Source organism: Saccostrea cucullata, unplaced genomic scaffold (assembly GCF_032062105.1).
Source record: "Saccostrea cucullata isolate Sc308-1 unplaced genomic scaffold, CSIRO_AGI_Scuc_v1 ctg1776, whole genome shotgun sequence".
Lineage (NCBI taxonomy): Eukaryota > Metazoa > Mollusca > Bivalvia > Ostreida > Ostreidae > Saccostrea > Saccostrea cuccullata.
The window spans coordinates 67,711-82,577 of NW_026940921.1; the positions used below are offsets into that span (position 1 = coordinate 67,711).

Sequence of the window (14,867 nt, forward strand, 5' to 3'; positions counted from 1 at the left end):
AACTCTAAATCGTTTTAGAAATTTAAATTGTTAAGTGTTACACGGACCCTAGTACTTTCATACTTCTCATATTGAATTCTTGTGACAATTAAGACCTATCATTTTATAACAAGGACTTTGACCTTGGAGTTTGACCTTATTTTTTTTTTTTTTTTTTTTTTTTTAATAAATTTTTAACCTTGGCCATAACTTCTGAACGGTTATGACCAGGGCCTCCATATTCTACTGGATGTACCAATTACCTTGACCTTAGGAATTTTTGTACTTATGAAAAAACTTTAATCATGGCCATAACTTTTGAACGCTAAGGACCAGCGATATCATACATGTACTTTACTTATGTAATCTTTGTAAGAGGACCCTTCATTCGATACCAAGAATTTTGGCCCTTTGACCTTGAGCTTGGGGTTTGACTATCTTTTACAAAGTAAACCTTGACCATTACTTTTAAAGGGATAGGGCTAGTGCTTTCATACTTTACGTAACTTTAAGGTAATCCCAGTATAACTTGAGCAGCTTTTAAATCCATTCCTTATTAACAAGAAAGGTCAGAGAAAATGAGATGGACTATACCAAAACTGGGCCTAGGGTTAATAGGTTATGTGAACAAGGACCGAAAACTTACCTACCCACTACCCAAAATACATGTACAGTGGAGCCTCATTTATTCGGACGCTTTGGTTCCCAGTCAATTTGTCTGGATATGTGAAGCGTCCGGATACCTGAATCACCAGTTAAACAAGACAAATTTACAAATTTCGTTCTGATGAAAAGTCTTCCGGATACTGAAGCATCCGAATATCTGAAGGTCCACTGTACCTCAATATCATTGGAGAAGATTGCTTGTTTGTTGTTCAATGTCCTTCTTGAGAATTTTTCACTAGAAAGAAGATGGGGGAAGAGTGGAAATAAGGTGGAAGAAATGTCTATAGTGCGACGGACATGATTCAGAAGTGAAAAATTAAATCTCAATTATATCCTAACTTTATTTGATTTTTCTTCGAATCTTAAAGTTTACTTAATGTATGATCTCTACAATTTACAAAAATACCACAGAGATTGAAATTATTTGCCAAATATAATGAAAAAACTTCTTTCTTTCAGAAAATGTTTGTTTCTCATAATTTCAATTTTGAGAACTGAATTTAAATACTCAATTCACATACTGAATATGATTTCTTAATGTCTGAAGCTGTAGGCATTCTGTACACCTTGTTCCCCCATCTTTTTACTTGGCACTCAGGGCCTTTATGAAGTGAGAGATCTTATTTCTGCCAGCACCTACTGTGACATGAGACCTCAGTTTTAACAGTCTCATTTGAAGGACTGGTCTCCATGTCAACAGTAAGATCTGAACTTTGAACTCCCTCACTGTACAACATGGGCAACCACTGGAGAGAATTGATACAAACTCTCTATTGTATGCATGTACTAGGTTATTAGAACAGATATATATAATTCTACACATCATAAGTAAACAAATCTATTTATTTTAAAACATGAACTAAAATTTTTCTGTAATTCATTGCATTATTGATGATCATTTCATATTAATGATATGATTACACAAGTGAAACTTTATTAAAAAGAAGGCATATACACAAATAAAAAATTAATTTTCTCTTTATAAAACATCTATACAATGGGCCAATCTCCGTGTATTTCTGACTTACGAAAAGTCACGATGATGAAAAATGAAAAGAAGACAAATATGATCATCCCTATTTGTAAATGACTTAAGAAGATATGACTAAAAGTTCATTCAAATTTCCCATGACCCCTCTCGTTCACACCATGATTTGATGGTACATGTACTGCCTATATAGAGAACACAGATGTGGTAAAGAACCAGCTACGTCAGTCCGAACCTCTCCGCTCTCTTTTGCTTCTTAGCCTGCAAAAGATTCACTCAGATTAAAAACAACGTTAGAATACAGAATGAAGTCAAATCATTCAGTGAAAAACAATTTTTCTTCTGTGAAATCTAAATAAAGATAAATTGAAATACAAATAAAATCTGTGATTGATCAAATAAAATCAAGTGTGTTTTAAGAAAGATAAATATCATCTCCTGTAACAAATTTTCTCAATTTTGAATGACAAGATAATCTAGGTCAACCTTTTACTATAGCAACGTAATCTAGGTCATTTATGACAGATAATGGATGCTAAGGTCAAAAGGTCAAGCTTTAACAGGACACTGCTTACTGACCTCTGCGCTGTCCGATGACCCTGACCCCCCGCTGACCCCAAATCTAGCCTTTCTCTTCAGTAGCTGTTCTTGTTCCGCTGACTGGAATAAAAAACTGTTTGATTTAATTCACATGTATGTTGTGAGGGGATCAGAAAAGATTTAAGTTCAAGATAACAAAGTTATACTGTATGTTAGAATTTTTTGAGTCTCAGGACATTTTAAAAATGTTTTTAGAACAAGTTTTACTCACCTTAGATAAGAAAATAAAAAAAAATGATTTATGACAAGTTTGACTCACCTTGGATAAGGACATTATAACTAAATGATTTATGACAAGTTTGACTCACCTTAGATAAGGACATTATAACTAAATGATTTATGACAAGTTTGACACACCTTAGATAAGACATAACTATATGATTTTATGACAAGTTTGATTCACCTTAGATAAGGCTGGTGCTACCACTGTCCCAAACCTCTCGGCCCTCTCCTTTAATTTGTCTGTGTTTGTTACCTACAGAAAGATTCTCAGATAAATCAAGTCATCAGTCACTAACTCACTTTTACATGTATAGAGTGTTGGTGTTTATTTGTATCACTTTGTCTAATTCTTTTCACACACAACAAATCAAATCATAATTTTTTAAAACTCTTTTTATCCCTCTATTTAAATCTGTAGTTTATAATTCAGATTCTATGCATGTCTAAACATGCAGGGTTGTCCTAAGACCTGAGGAATTCCCCTGTCTATATCCAACATCAATATCTTGAATATCATGGATACATGAAAGTCAATGGGATTCTTTGTATTACATTGAATAATTAAATATCTTTAAGTTTTTATCTTGGATTTTTCTTGATCCAGTTGGTTTCAAGATAACACAAAGACTGTTTTTGTTTTGTAAATTATACACTGAATTTCAAGTAAATGTATATGAACCTATACTAGTTCTTATTTAAACATAACATTACTAACAGTAAAAAAAAATATGATTAAGGTCTTAAATGCAACAGCATGAACTAGAAAACTGACCAGTCAGCAACGGCCCCACCATGGGGTAGAATTATGAGGGTGCAGCTTACGGAATGATTGAAAAATGTACGAAGAATAAGCAACAGCAACTGTATTCTTAAAATTTCAAGATAATTCCTGAATATTCAAAAACCTGAAAATAATATCCTTGTATTTACATTAGGCAGTAAAGAATAACTTAACACTGAATGTATATTTAAACAATTATGAAGCTTGTGTTATATAGAATGCCAGCCTTCAATGAATGCAAATATCATGAAGGCTTGACCTTAACTTCAAACAAACAGCAGTTGCAGATAAAGGTTTTCATTAATCTTAAAGATAAAGAAAAGCCTACTAAATTTTCTGCAGCAGGCTAGATAATTAATCCCAAAGGATTAATTGTACCTCTCTCATCATTTTCTTCTAAAGTTACAATAAGAACTTTTTCAGTATTAATGATAGAATGGGGGTTTTATACAACTACCTTTAAAATCAATTAACATAAAGTGAAAAAAAGTAAATCAAAAAATCTTCTTTAATCTATTTCTTGTTTTTAGAATTTAATGAAATCATAACTATTAAACAAAAATAAATTATAAAAATTTATATTTAAATCCACATTTCAGAGTGTTCATAGCATTCCAAATTGATTTAACTTCAAAACAAACTTCATTTGCAGACAGAGATGGTAATTAATCTCAAAGTGACAGATAAAGATGATGCTCTGGATTTTCTTCAGGAGGAAAGCTAATTAATCCCAAGGGACTCATAGCCAGCATTCAGTTTACAATGGGAACATCTTCAGCAGTTATCTCTCTTTGCCAATGCATTCTTATATAAAGTTACGGAATCTACCCCACCACCCCAGCTCCAAACCATGGGACATAGAGAACCAAACTTAGCATCAAAATATGTATTTCTGCCTACTGAACTACCATACCAAATTTGTACTTGATGGGACAACCATACAAAAAGTTGTCCATTCATTCTTATGCATAGTTAAGGAATCTACCCCACCACCCCAGCTCCAAACCAGAAGACATAGAGAACCAAACTTAGCATCAAAATATGTATTTCTGCCTACTGAACTACCATACCAAATTTGAACTTGATTGGGCAACCATAAAAAAAGTTATTAGAAACAAGAGATGTTTGTAAAATCTTTATCTGGACTACAGCCATCAAGAACTCTTAATTAACACAAGCAACTATGAGGCCATTTCTTTTTGCCTAACTCCCAAGAGATAAATTAAGCAGCTGCATGATCAGATCTAGAGACTACGAGTTAGCTCCTGATGATAAACTCATTAATTTCTCTCTAATTTGACATGCACATTTCTGCTATCAAAATTCTTCTTGACCAGTGCTTGATAATTATGCCCATGGGACAAACTGAATTCCTCTAAACACATTGACATTTGTTACAGATTGCTATAAAGTATATGATGAAAAAATATGTTTTTACTGAATTTAACATTTTTTAATAAGGATACAACTATATCTTTACATTTTTTAGGATTATGAAATTTAAAATTTTAAAGACTTAAATTTTTTTTTTAAATTCACTTAAATTAAAGGTCACAGTGACCTTGAAATAGGCCGCGACACACTTACTACCTTAGATGTATACTTTTGCCAAGTTTGAAAGCTCGAGGTCTAATAGTTTTCTAGTTATGAGCTGGACAGGATTTTTCCATATTCGGCTATAGCATCTTTATTAAAGGTCAAAGCGACCTACTTTTTGTGTGCGACACACCGTCTACCCAAGAAGTATAAGTTGACAAAGTTTGATAATCCTAATCTTTTATTACATTGAAAATATGAATTTGAACTGTTTGTCATCTTTGTGCAACATGACACTGTAAATTGACTGTTAAGAAAAAAACATATAAATACAATATAATATAAAAAAACAAATTAATTTTACAATTAACTATCACACTCTTTTTTTTTTTTTTTTTTAAAAGGCTGGTAAATAAATGTTTTGAGAGGCAATAAATTACAATTAAGAAAATTAGAGAAGAGAGATCTTTCCTTCTGTTGTCGAATTCTCAGGAGATATAGATAACACATAATCAGAGATGCCCAACTTCCCACACTAAGCTCATTAATTATCTTTAACTGGATACATGTCCACTCAAATCTCCTTAAGGACAAATGGATAGATTATAATTAGAATTTTTCTAAGTCCAAAGGGCATAACTCTGTAAAAAATGGCACGATCATACCCAAAACAGAACTTGGCCTAGATATTCTTCTGATAAATCGGTATACCAAATTTCATTTCAGTATGTGCAACGGTTGTGAAGAAAATGAACGGAAACTAAGTGGACCGACAGACCGACGGACAGCAGCAAAGCAATATGCCCTCCCTTCTTCGAAGGGGGGCATAAAAAACAGAAAATTTGTGGACGGAAGAGTGACAGACAGACAGACGGACAGACAGAGTGATTACTATAGGGCACCCGCAAATCCTTGCGGGGCCATAATAAAACGAAGAACAGCAAATGCACGAATTACAGCAATACATAGGATATTGTGAAGTAAAGTGTAAAGAGAAAGGCCTTCCCTAAATAGAGTGTTAACAAGGCATAAGTAGAGTTGTCTACCTTAGATAAGACAGGGGCTACCACCGCCCCAAATCTCTCGGCCCTCTGCTTTAACTTATCTACATCAGTGGCCTGTAAAATAAAATCAAAATTTTAATTCTGTTATAATGCATCGCTTGTGAAATTTTAGTGAAGCTATAGACCTATGCTATTGTCTCAGAGGTGTGTTTGCTTCATGTAACATATAGTAGTTTGGTCACTTGGGTGAATACATACGTCAAACAATCAATCTGAAAGCTTGAATTCAAAAGGAATCCTTAAAATTTAAATTTGCGTTTTCTTATTTTTTTTTTAAAACAACAATACTATATAAAATGGATTTTTGATCATATTTTCATGACAGAAAAACTCAGATATAACGAAGTCGTTGGGACCTATGAAATTTTTTCGCTATATCCGTAATTCGTTATAACCGTATAAGAAATTCAATAAATATATATAGCTGGAGTTCCAAGATGACTTCACTATATCCTGAATTCTTAATATCCATGTTCGTAATAAATGAGTTCTACTGTAGAAATACATGCATACAGTGTCACATAGAAGCTCATACTAAACTGTTGACATCAAGACTGGGTGACAAAAACAGTAACATAAACATAACAACGTAGAGGAACAACAATTCAATATTCTAGTGTACTTTTGTTAATGACTTTTTCCTGAGAGAAATGTAGGGGGGGATCTTTTATTTTTAAACCCCCACCCATATAATTTAGCCTTCTCTGTAAGGAATGGTTTTTTGGTTTATGATTGTAACTGCTGTGTAAATCACACAAAATTGCACACATGCATATTTTTTCATGTGGTGAGCTTCTTCAAACATACAAGCTATGTGACAGACCTGGGTGATCTTCATTTGTGAACTGTAAATTGAAAAATACAGTCACTGGGAGGCAATTATAATCAGACTACTTACAACATTTGATGTGATCTTTCCATTACTGGGCTTCGAGGTACCAAATCTACAAAATAAGAAATTGACTACATATCAACCAGCATTATCTACAAAATTAATGTGAAGGTGTATTAGCTGCTTAATTAATTACACTTCAGTGACCCTTGTGTGGCCCCAAAATATCCTGAGGGGTTATGATACATGTAAGAACTAAATTGAATCTATAGTACGTAAGAAGTTTTCATACAAGTTTCATCTTTTCTTGCCCTGTGGTTTTTGAGAAGATTAAAAGAGATGCCAAATATTCTTTTACAAACTTCTTTTAATTACAACGTGTACCGCCCTTTGAGAGAAAGCATAACACTTTCTGTGAACAAATTTAAATCCCCACAGATGTTTTGTTGCATGTCTGGTTGAAATTTGGCAAAGTACTTCTTATGAAGAAGTTGAAAATTTGAACACATAATTGTTGAAGTTAAATTTACAGACAACAGGCAACACATGACAGATTGACTCCTGCTGTTCCTTTTTTTCTTTTAGTTTACTATTTCCATGTCACTGAATTAAATAATGAAATGTAAAACATTTTAAATATTTTTATAATAGATGATCTCTCACCTCTCAGCTCGAGCTTTCTTCTTCAGCTCTTCACTCAGCGCCCCGAACCTCTCTGCTCGTTTCTTTAACCTCTAAAGATATCAATTAACAAAAAGAAAATATCGTAACTTTTCATATTTAAGACATACATTAAAACTCTACCTTCTTGTATAGTGTTTAGAGGATTCCATTATAACAAAAACACAACATACATGTATCCCCTACATTACATATTACCAAAAATAAAATCTATTAAATGATGTCTTGGTAAAAAATATGCTTTTACTTTTCTAAATGAGAGCCAATGTACCAAGTTTAAAATTTGTCAACGAAAAAGTTCTGAAGATATTGGGAAGTCAGGATTTTCCTGTGTCCAGTTTGACTCATGCCCTTTGACCTAAAGTTCATGACCTTGACAGTTGTAGTTCTCCTATGACCTTTTACTCACATCTTCCTCCGACACACTGGTGGAGATGACACTGGTTGCTGGCTTCACATTCTCTACCTCCTCTTTTGCTTCTTCTTTTGACTCTGACTTGCTGTAAAACACAAAGCCAAGTATTCTGATTGGCACAATACAAACAAGTTAAATTGATGCAAAGCATCAAATCGGCCGCAAACAAAATTTAGCAGTAAAAAATTATTCCACATGCAAGGAAAGCACGTCAAGATATTCAAAGGAGAAATGGTTGAATTCTTTTTTTTTTGCTATCTTCAAAGCAAAGTAATTTTAAAAAATTGATAAATAGACATTTTACAGCATTTGCTTATAAATAGTTTTATCGCCGTAAAAAAAAAAAACGTCAATGATGAATGATGAGAATTTATTGAAAATGATGTAGGCCTCTCAAGATAAACCACGTGCTGATATACCCTGGATCTTTGTCACGTGATAATGCCCATGGCTTCTGCAGAGTTCTAAGTCTCTGCTGCAAGCCGAGATGCAAAATGTAGGGAAATGTCTTTGCATTATTTGCAGCTTTAGAGCATATTCAAAACAATATTTTTACTGTGTTGATTTTCACCATGCACTTTCATCACGTCAATATTTTCCGGAAAATCATGGCGATTTCCTTTCATATCTTACACACTCCCAAACCGCGGAGTATTTATTGTACATTCTTTTTATATAACCATAAATTATCAATCATCTGACGAGAAATGATAATGAAATTGAAATATAATAACAACAATTAATGCTAATATTAAATCAAGTTTTTTAAAAAATATTTTACTCATGATTTTTAATTTTTATCAATCAAGAATTATTTAACTGAACTAATGAAAAATAAGTCTCATTTCCCCATGTTCACTTTCTAACACAACCACAAATAGATCGGCCGCTGCTGCGGCCGATAACAAGAGAAATGTACAGGAATCATTCCGAGCATTCTGATTGGCTGTCGCAACACACACTAGAGAAATACAAAAATCATTCCGAGTATTCTGATTGGCTGCTCAATCTTTGTTTTGAAGACTAATTAACTGATACTTGAGGACATTCTAGATATTTGTTTGAGGAGTACCTATTTATATTTCAGCTGAGGACATTTAACTGAGATTTGAGGACATGTAGCTGATATTTGAGGACATTTAAAATTAAATTCCATTTGATATTTGAGGACATAAAGCTGATAATTGAGGAGTACCTTTCTGACAAAAGATCCTGGTCTCCAGATAGAATAATTTCCTCTTCATCCTGCAGAACATCATCTCCCTAAAAACAGCAGTTACAAAGCAATGGCAATAGAAAAAAAGTAGAAATTATTATTAAGTAAGACAACATTATTACTCAATTACAAAACAATGGCAACAGAAATAAGTAGAAATTAATATTAAGCAAGACAACATTTTACTTTTAGGCATGAAAATGTGAAAAAAACAATGACAAGTTCACTTCCCAAGCTCATCATTAAATTTTTTTTTTGGTCTGTATGACTTACATTTTCAAGGTGGGTAGATAGGTACGTGACTTCTTCTTTGATAAATACCTTTTAGTTTTGATAATAATAAGAAAAATCAAAATCTAGAAACAAATTTTTTTAAATATACATAAGACATCTAAACATATTCAAAATATTCACTGCTTTAAAGGACAGGTTCAATTTAAGTGTATCTTAGAGAAATAATAAAACCTTAACTTTTGAATTGATTTTTATACTGATTTGTATTTACTGTAAACCAACTTTTATTCCCGAGCGAAACATTTTAGTGAGGTTCGTGAGATTGTTATGCTCATTCCATTACTGTAGAAAGTACACAGGACAAAAATACATTGCTCAGGAGGCTCTCTTACAACAATTAAGTTGTTCTCTCTGGACTCAGGGTAAGTTTAATGTGGGGATAAGTCAACTGAAAAATCTATTCCCCCAAAATTTCAACATATTTGCTGACAGGATATCCATGAGAGGAATAAAAAGAAGAAAAAAATATTGTGTCCTGGAATGTAACAAATAAAGTTTTGGGTCATCTATTCTTAGTCAGTCCGTCAGGAGAGAGCAACCAAACAATTATTTTAAGATGGCCTGACTGTGAACTTTGATTAAAATCAATCCCACCACTTCAACTCTTCTCCGGTAAGTAATTTTTTTTCTCTTTGGCAGCCTCTCTCTCTCTCCCCCCCCCCCCCACGCTAAAAAATATTGCAGCTATTGCCATACCTCTTCTTCAGGCTCAATGTCATCTGAAAGAGAAAAACGTTGTGTTACTTTGAAGGGAATAGCACATCTGATCCTTCTTATCACTTATCTGTAGACTTATGACTTCTACACAAATATCAGGGTTTGAAATTAACAGTCACCCAGTCAGTTTGCACTAAGATTCCATGTGGGTGACTTAAAATTATGTTCAAGTAGCCCGCATGGCGATTAGAAAATTTACGATAATAAATATTTGTTTTTCAATTTTGTCTGAATGTTCAGTATTTGTCCCTTGAAAAATTTCGCAATCAGTAAAGTGCGTAAATATTTATCAGTGAGAAATACTTATACATAAAGCGTTTGAGTGATTGTGACAGACACAATGTGGCATTGAGTCAGACACATCAATGAGCCAAACAAACCAAAAAGTATCCTTGTTATCTGTGAAAAAACCAGCCATGTGCTTGAATATGTGATGTTTAATAACCAAATCAATCTTCAGTCAAGGGCATCATGGAAACAAGTTATTTTTTAAATGATTTGTTTAAGTTATTAAATGTCAACATTTGGGTTATTTTTCCCTGATTATGCTTTTCATCAGTATCTTACACCAGTTATTGATACTTTACTTCTCATTATTGTAAACTTACTGGTATCTGAAAAAAACTTAATTTATGCTGTTCTTGGCTTATTAAGTAGAACATGTAGAAGAAAAGCATTCATGACAGTAAAAGTAATCTATCTTTTATGAAATGTTCAGGGGTCAATTCGTAATGGAGTTTGTACATACTTCAGGCAAATTTTGTTGTGAAATATTCCCAGAAATCTTTTACTACCCAATGTCCTTTGTATGAATAAATAAATTAAATAATAATGTAAAGCATATAAGGCTTTCAGTTTGTAGAAATTTATCAAAGTTCTAAACAAAAAATAACTCTGCAATTTGTTTTTCGACCATAATTGCATAAGATCCAAAGCTTTAACCGACGCTCGGCTTTCTCCGTTAGCTCCGACAAGCTCTGTGACGTCACATGACGTCGCAGCTAGTCAAGATTTCTCGTGCGGTTTGATGGTTGAAGTGGCTCAGGGCTCTCGATTCTCTAAATCTGGGGCCGATATTCGGCCCCGTTCCCAATGCAAAAAAGGTACCTTTTCCCCAAAAGAAAGGTGTAAATTTCCCAATTTCTATTCGAAATATTAATTTAAAAAAGTTCATGAAACTCAATTGCATAAAACCCTAAACAAAATACACTTGCAAATGAAAGTGAAACAAACAAGTTTTAGGTACGATTATGAATTAGTTCGCGCCAAATGCATTCGTAAACTGGTTCAGGGATCCAGGTTATTGTTTTTATAAAAAATGTGTAACTATAAGTGCAGAGTATCTTGTCATGAAAATCGACAAAAACATCATTTTGGTTTCAAAAATAGACATTTCATTTAAACATTAGTAAGCTACACCTAGAAAAATACCCATGGCCGCTTGGGCATGTTCAGGCTCTATTGGTAAGCAACAATGTCCATGTGCTCAAGGAAATTCGGGACTATGTGACTAGCGACGATCACTCAGAAAGACATATAATAAAAAGTTTGAACTGTTTAACTGTGTATTCAAAACCAGAATTAAATTGATGACAAAATTCTAGAAAAGCAAAATTTGAGTATTTTTTCAAGAATGTTGGTTATCCAACTTTTCCCAAAATGACGATAATTTTCCAAATTTGAACAGCCCCGACCCAGTCCAAAATAGTGGTGTGAGAAAACCCTGTGGCTGATCAATATTTTTTAAGTGTTTTGATGTTACAACTGCGCTCGCCCCAACGGTCACACCGTAAAACATATTAAGAATAGTTCGGTTATCTTTGTTCTAAAGATTAAATTTTCAAAAGGAACTAGTAAAATGTTTACCATACAACAGGTCCAGTACAATCTCTTGATTTAGCTATATAGCTATATAGCTTTATTATGCAATTCAGTATAGCTTAATTTAGCTATTTTACTCTACTTTTTTCTCAAAGGTGTAATTTTCTCAGTATGTACAAAAAAGCGCACCTTGGTGCAGTGATGATATACAACTTTGAACTCTTCTTAAAATAATGCATGTAAAATTCACTCATCAAATTACGTCTCCTTGAGAGACTTTGTACTCAAAATTTTACAAGTTTTGGGGCTATATAAAGCAATTGATGCAGTTACTTCTGCAATGATATTATAATGGAGACCAATTATGTTCAACAAGATAATAGATTGGTAACAGTTCAGCACAATAAGAAGCAATATTGCCTAAAGGCACCCAAGGTAGTGGATTGTTAGTCTAACAATAGAAATTCTCTTTTGCTTAAGGACAGATGATACAAACAAACTTTTGTCAAAGAATTTGAAAATAACAACTTAGGTCATGTTAAAATGAGCAAAATGAATAACTTTCGCCGCGTAGTTTTTATTTTTTTATTCGAATTTGCACAAAAATTGAATTTGAAGTCAAAAATATTTGTATAGATTAATAAGGATGGTTTCAGAAGGGCAGACTTTTGAACATCACAGAAAGTTTACAACTTCTTTATATTCTAGATATTTATTTTTTGCATCATTTGCAATGACATTAGGCCACAAAATATATACCAATCCAGGCATCCATTTTTTGTTTGTATCATCTGTCCTTAAAAGTATTCAAAAGCTGCAAAGGTAGAACTATCTTTGATTTTGGTTGTTGTTTTGATAGCCCATAGTACAAATATGAAGAGTCAAATACATGCGACTTTTTGTTTATTTTCAGCAAAAAACACTTTTGTGAAAAGCTGTATAAAAATAGCTAAATAAAGCTATTTTGAATAGCTTAATAAAGCTATATAGCTATTTAAAGCTATATAGCTAAATCCGGAGATAGTACTGGACCTGTACAATATGAGGTAACTTAATTTGTCGGTTTCCCCTACCAGTTGTCTGTATGGCTTCTCTCAGTCTAGTTACCAACTCCGTCTTTTGTCCCGTTGTTGGCAACCCAAGCTTCTTTAGTTCCGTTTTCAGTTCAGCAACCTATACACATAAAATAAAAATTATTTTTATCCGAGGAAATTCTAAATGGAAACGAGCACATATATGAATACAATAAACGTGCCAGCTTGCAAATGAGGAAATGAATACAATTGATATCAACCTTCATTTTTGAAATATCTGCCTCGGCAAGCGACATTTTAAAGTTATTTATAGGTAAGTAAATGCAAAATTCTTAAAATAATCGCGGCTACAGTTTTAATATTTGATAAACTATTTTTAACTTCAAACATTGAAGAGCTTCTCTTTGGAGGGGCTCGGTAAATGTAGTACCAGCGACAATTCAATGGATTTAGTCTAAATTGCCAATTTTAAATACACTAGACAAAATTGCTCAGTGACACAACACCTAGGTCAATTGACATTTTACTTTTAAAAACATGTTGATGATGTGTTTGATATATAAACATGTTACTTTAATAATGCCAACCTACAATGTTTACGAAAGTGTGACCAATCTAAAGAAAAAATGAAAACCGTGTCTATTCCATTTTCGATGAAAAAAAAAATCATTTTTTCCCCTTTGTAATTGTGTGATTTAATTTGAACGAGTTAACAAGAGGCCCATGGGCCACATCGCTTACCCGAGCACTGTGGCTCGGAAAAGTAGAAATTGATTTATTATTGAAAAGTTTAATTCCAAAAGTAGTCCAATGACCAATCATGGCCTTGCTATTCTTGATAAGAAGATTTTTAAAGAATTTTACTATATATGTCTTTGCAAAACTTCGATATGCCATTGTCACGGGCATGATTTGAACAAACTTGAATCAACACAACCTGAGGATGCTTCCATATGAATAAGATGAATAATGGATTTGCTATAATTCCTGAGAAGAAGATTCTTAAAAATTAAAGTGTTCCTTTATATTTCAAGGTAAATAAACTTTTTTTCGGCCATTGTGGCCATTGTGGCCCCGCCCTACCCCCGGGGGCCATGAATTAAACAAAATGGAATCTACACTACCTGGGGATGCTTCCATATAATTATGATGAATTATGGCTTTGTCATTCTTGAGTAGAAGATTTTTAAAGAATTTTCCTATATATTTCTTTGTAAAACTTTGGTCGGTCATTTTTGGCCCCGCCCAACCCCCGGGGGTCATGTTTTGAACAAACTTGAATCTACACTACCTGAGGATGCTTCCCATAAGTTTCACCTTTCCTGGCCCAATTGTTCTTGAGAAGAAGATTTTTAAAACATCCCACCAAATGTTCCTTAATTCCCAATTATCTCCCCTTAAATGAGGGCGTGGCCCTTCAATTGAACAAACTTGAATCCCCTCCACCCAAGGATGCTTTGTGGCAAGTTTAGTTGTAATTGGCCCAGCGGTTCTTGAGAAGAACTCGAAAATGTGAAAAGTTCAGGTAAGCTAAAAACTCAGAAAAAAGTAATAGCGCATGCGGCGTTTGACGCTAGAAGAGCGTGTTAAAACAGCCAGTACGGCGTCTGTAGAGAGTCCCTTTAGAGAAATCTGTAAAAAAAAAAATAAAAAATGACAACAACAAAGAGCTTATGAATTCCACTCATGAAAAATTGTTGCAAATAGATTAAAAAACAAAACAAGATGTGTTTGTGAAACACTATGCACCCGGCGTCAACGTTCGTCAAAGTTCAAAAAAGCTATTTTTGGTATATTGGTCACAGTCAAGGTCACAAGGTCATTGACCTTGATGTCATTTGAAAGAACTTTATTAGTGGAGTATGCATGCTAAATATGAAGTCACTATCTCCTAAGGTTCAAAAGTTATGGCAGAAAGTAGAAAAAGCTATTTTTACCATATAGGTCACAGTCAAGGTCACAAGGTCATTGTCCTTGATGATATTTGAAAGAACTTTATTAGTGGAGTATGAATAGCAAAT

The 14,867-nt window shown here is 33.4% G+C and overlaps 1 protein-coding gene across 1 annotated transcript; it reads right to left on the minus strand.

The window, feature by feature from the left end:
- Positions 1 to 1,562: 1,562 nt before the first annotated feature.
- Positions 1,563 to 13,253, minus strand: LOC134256666 (SAP domain-containing ribonucleoprotein-like). The gene is made up of 11 exons (XM_062739349.1): positions 13,107 to 13,253; positions 12,886 to 12,985; positions 9,971 to 9,993; positions 8,960 to 9,027; positions 7,759 to 7,849; positions 7,332 to 7,402; positions 6,735 to 6,780; positions 5,819 to 5,890; positions 2,637 to 2,708; positions 2,213 to 2,293; positions 1,563 to 1,894 (listed from the first exon to the last, which is right to left on the minus strand). The coding sequence occupies exons 1-11, from the start codon at positions 13,140 to 13,142 to the stop codon at positions 1,853 to 1,855; spliced, it is 702 nt and encodes a 233-aa protein (XP_062595333.1). The 5' UTR covers positions 13,143 to 13,253; the 3' UTR covers positions 1,563 to 1,852.
- Between the last annotated feature and the right edge of the window lie 1,614 nt (positions 13,254 to 14,867).

Bases quoted from the DNA above. Each gene is read 5' to 3' on its own strand.
- LOC134256666 (XM_062739349.1), bottom strand. From the start codon at position 13,142: ATGTCGCTTGCCGAGGCAGATATTTCAAAAATGAAG. The intron at 9,994-12,885 runs GTAGGGGAAACC...TTTCTCTTTCAG, and splicing joins AGAAGCCATACAGACAACTG to ATGACATTGAGCCTGAAGAA. The intron at 7,403-7,758 runs GTGAGTAAAAGG...TGATATCTTTAG, and splicing joins CCAGTGTGTCGGAGGAAGAT to AGGTTAAAGAAACGAGCAGA.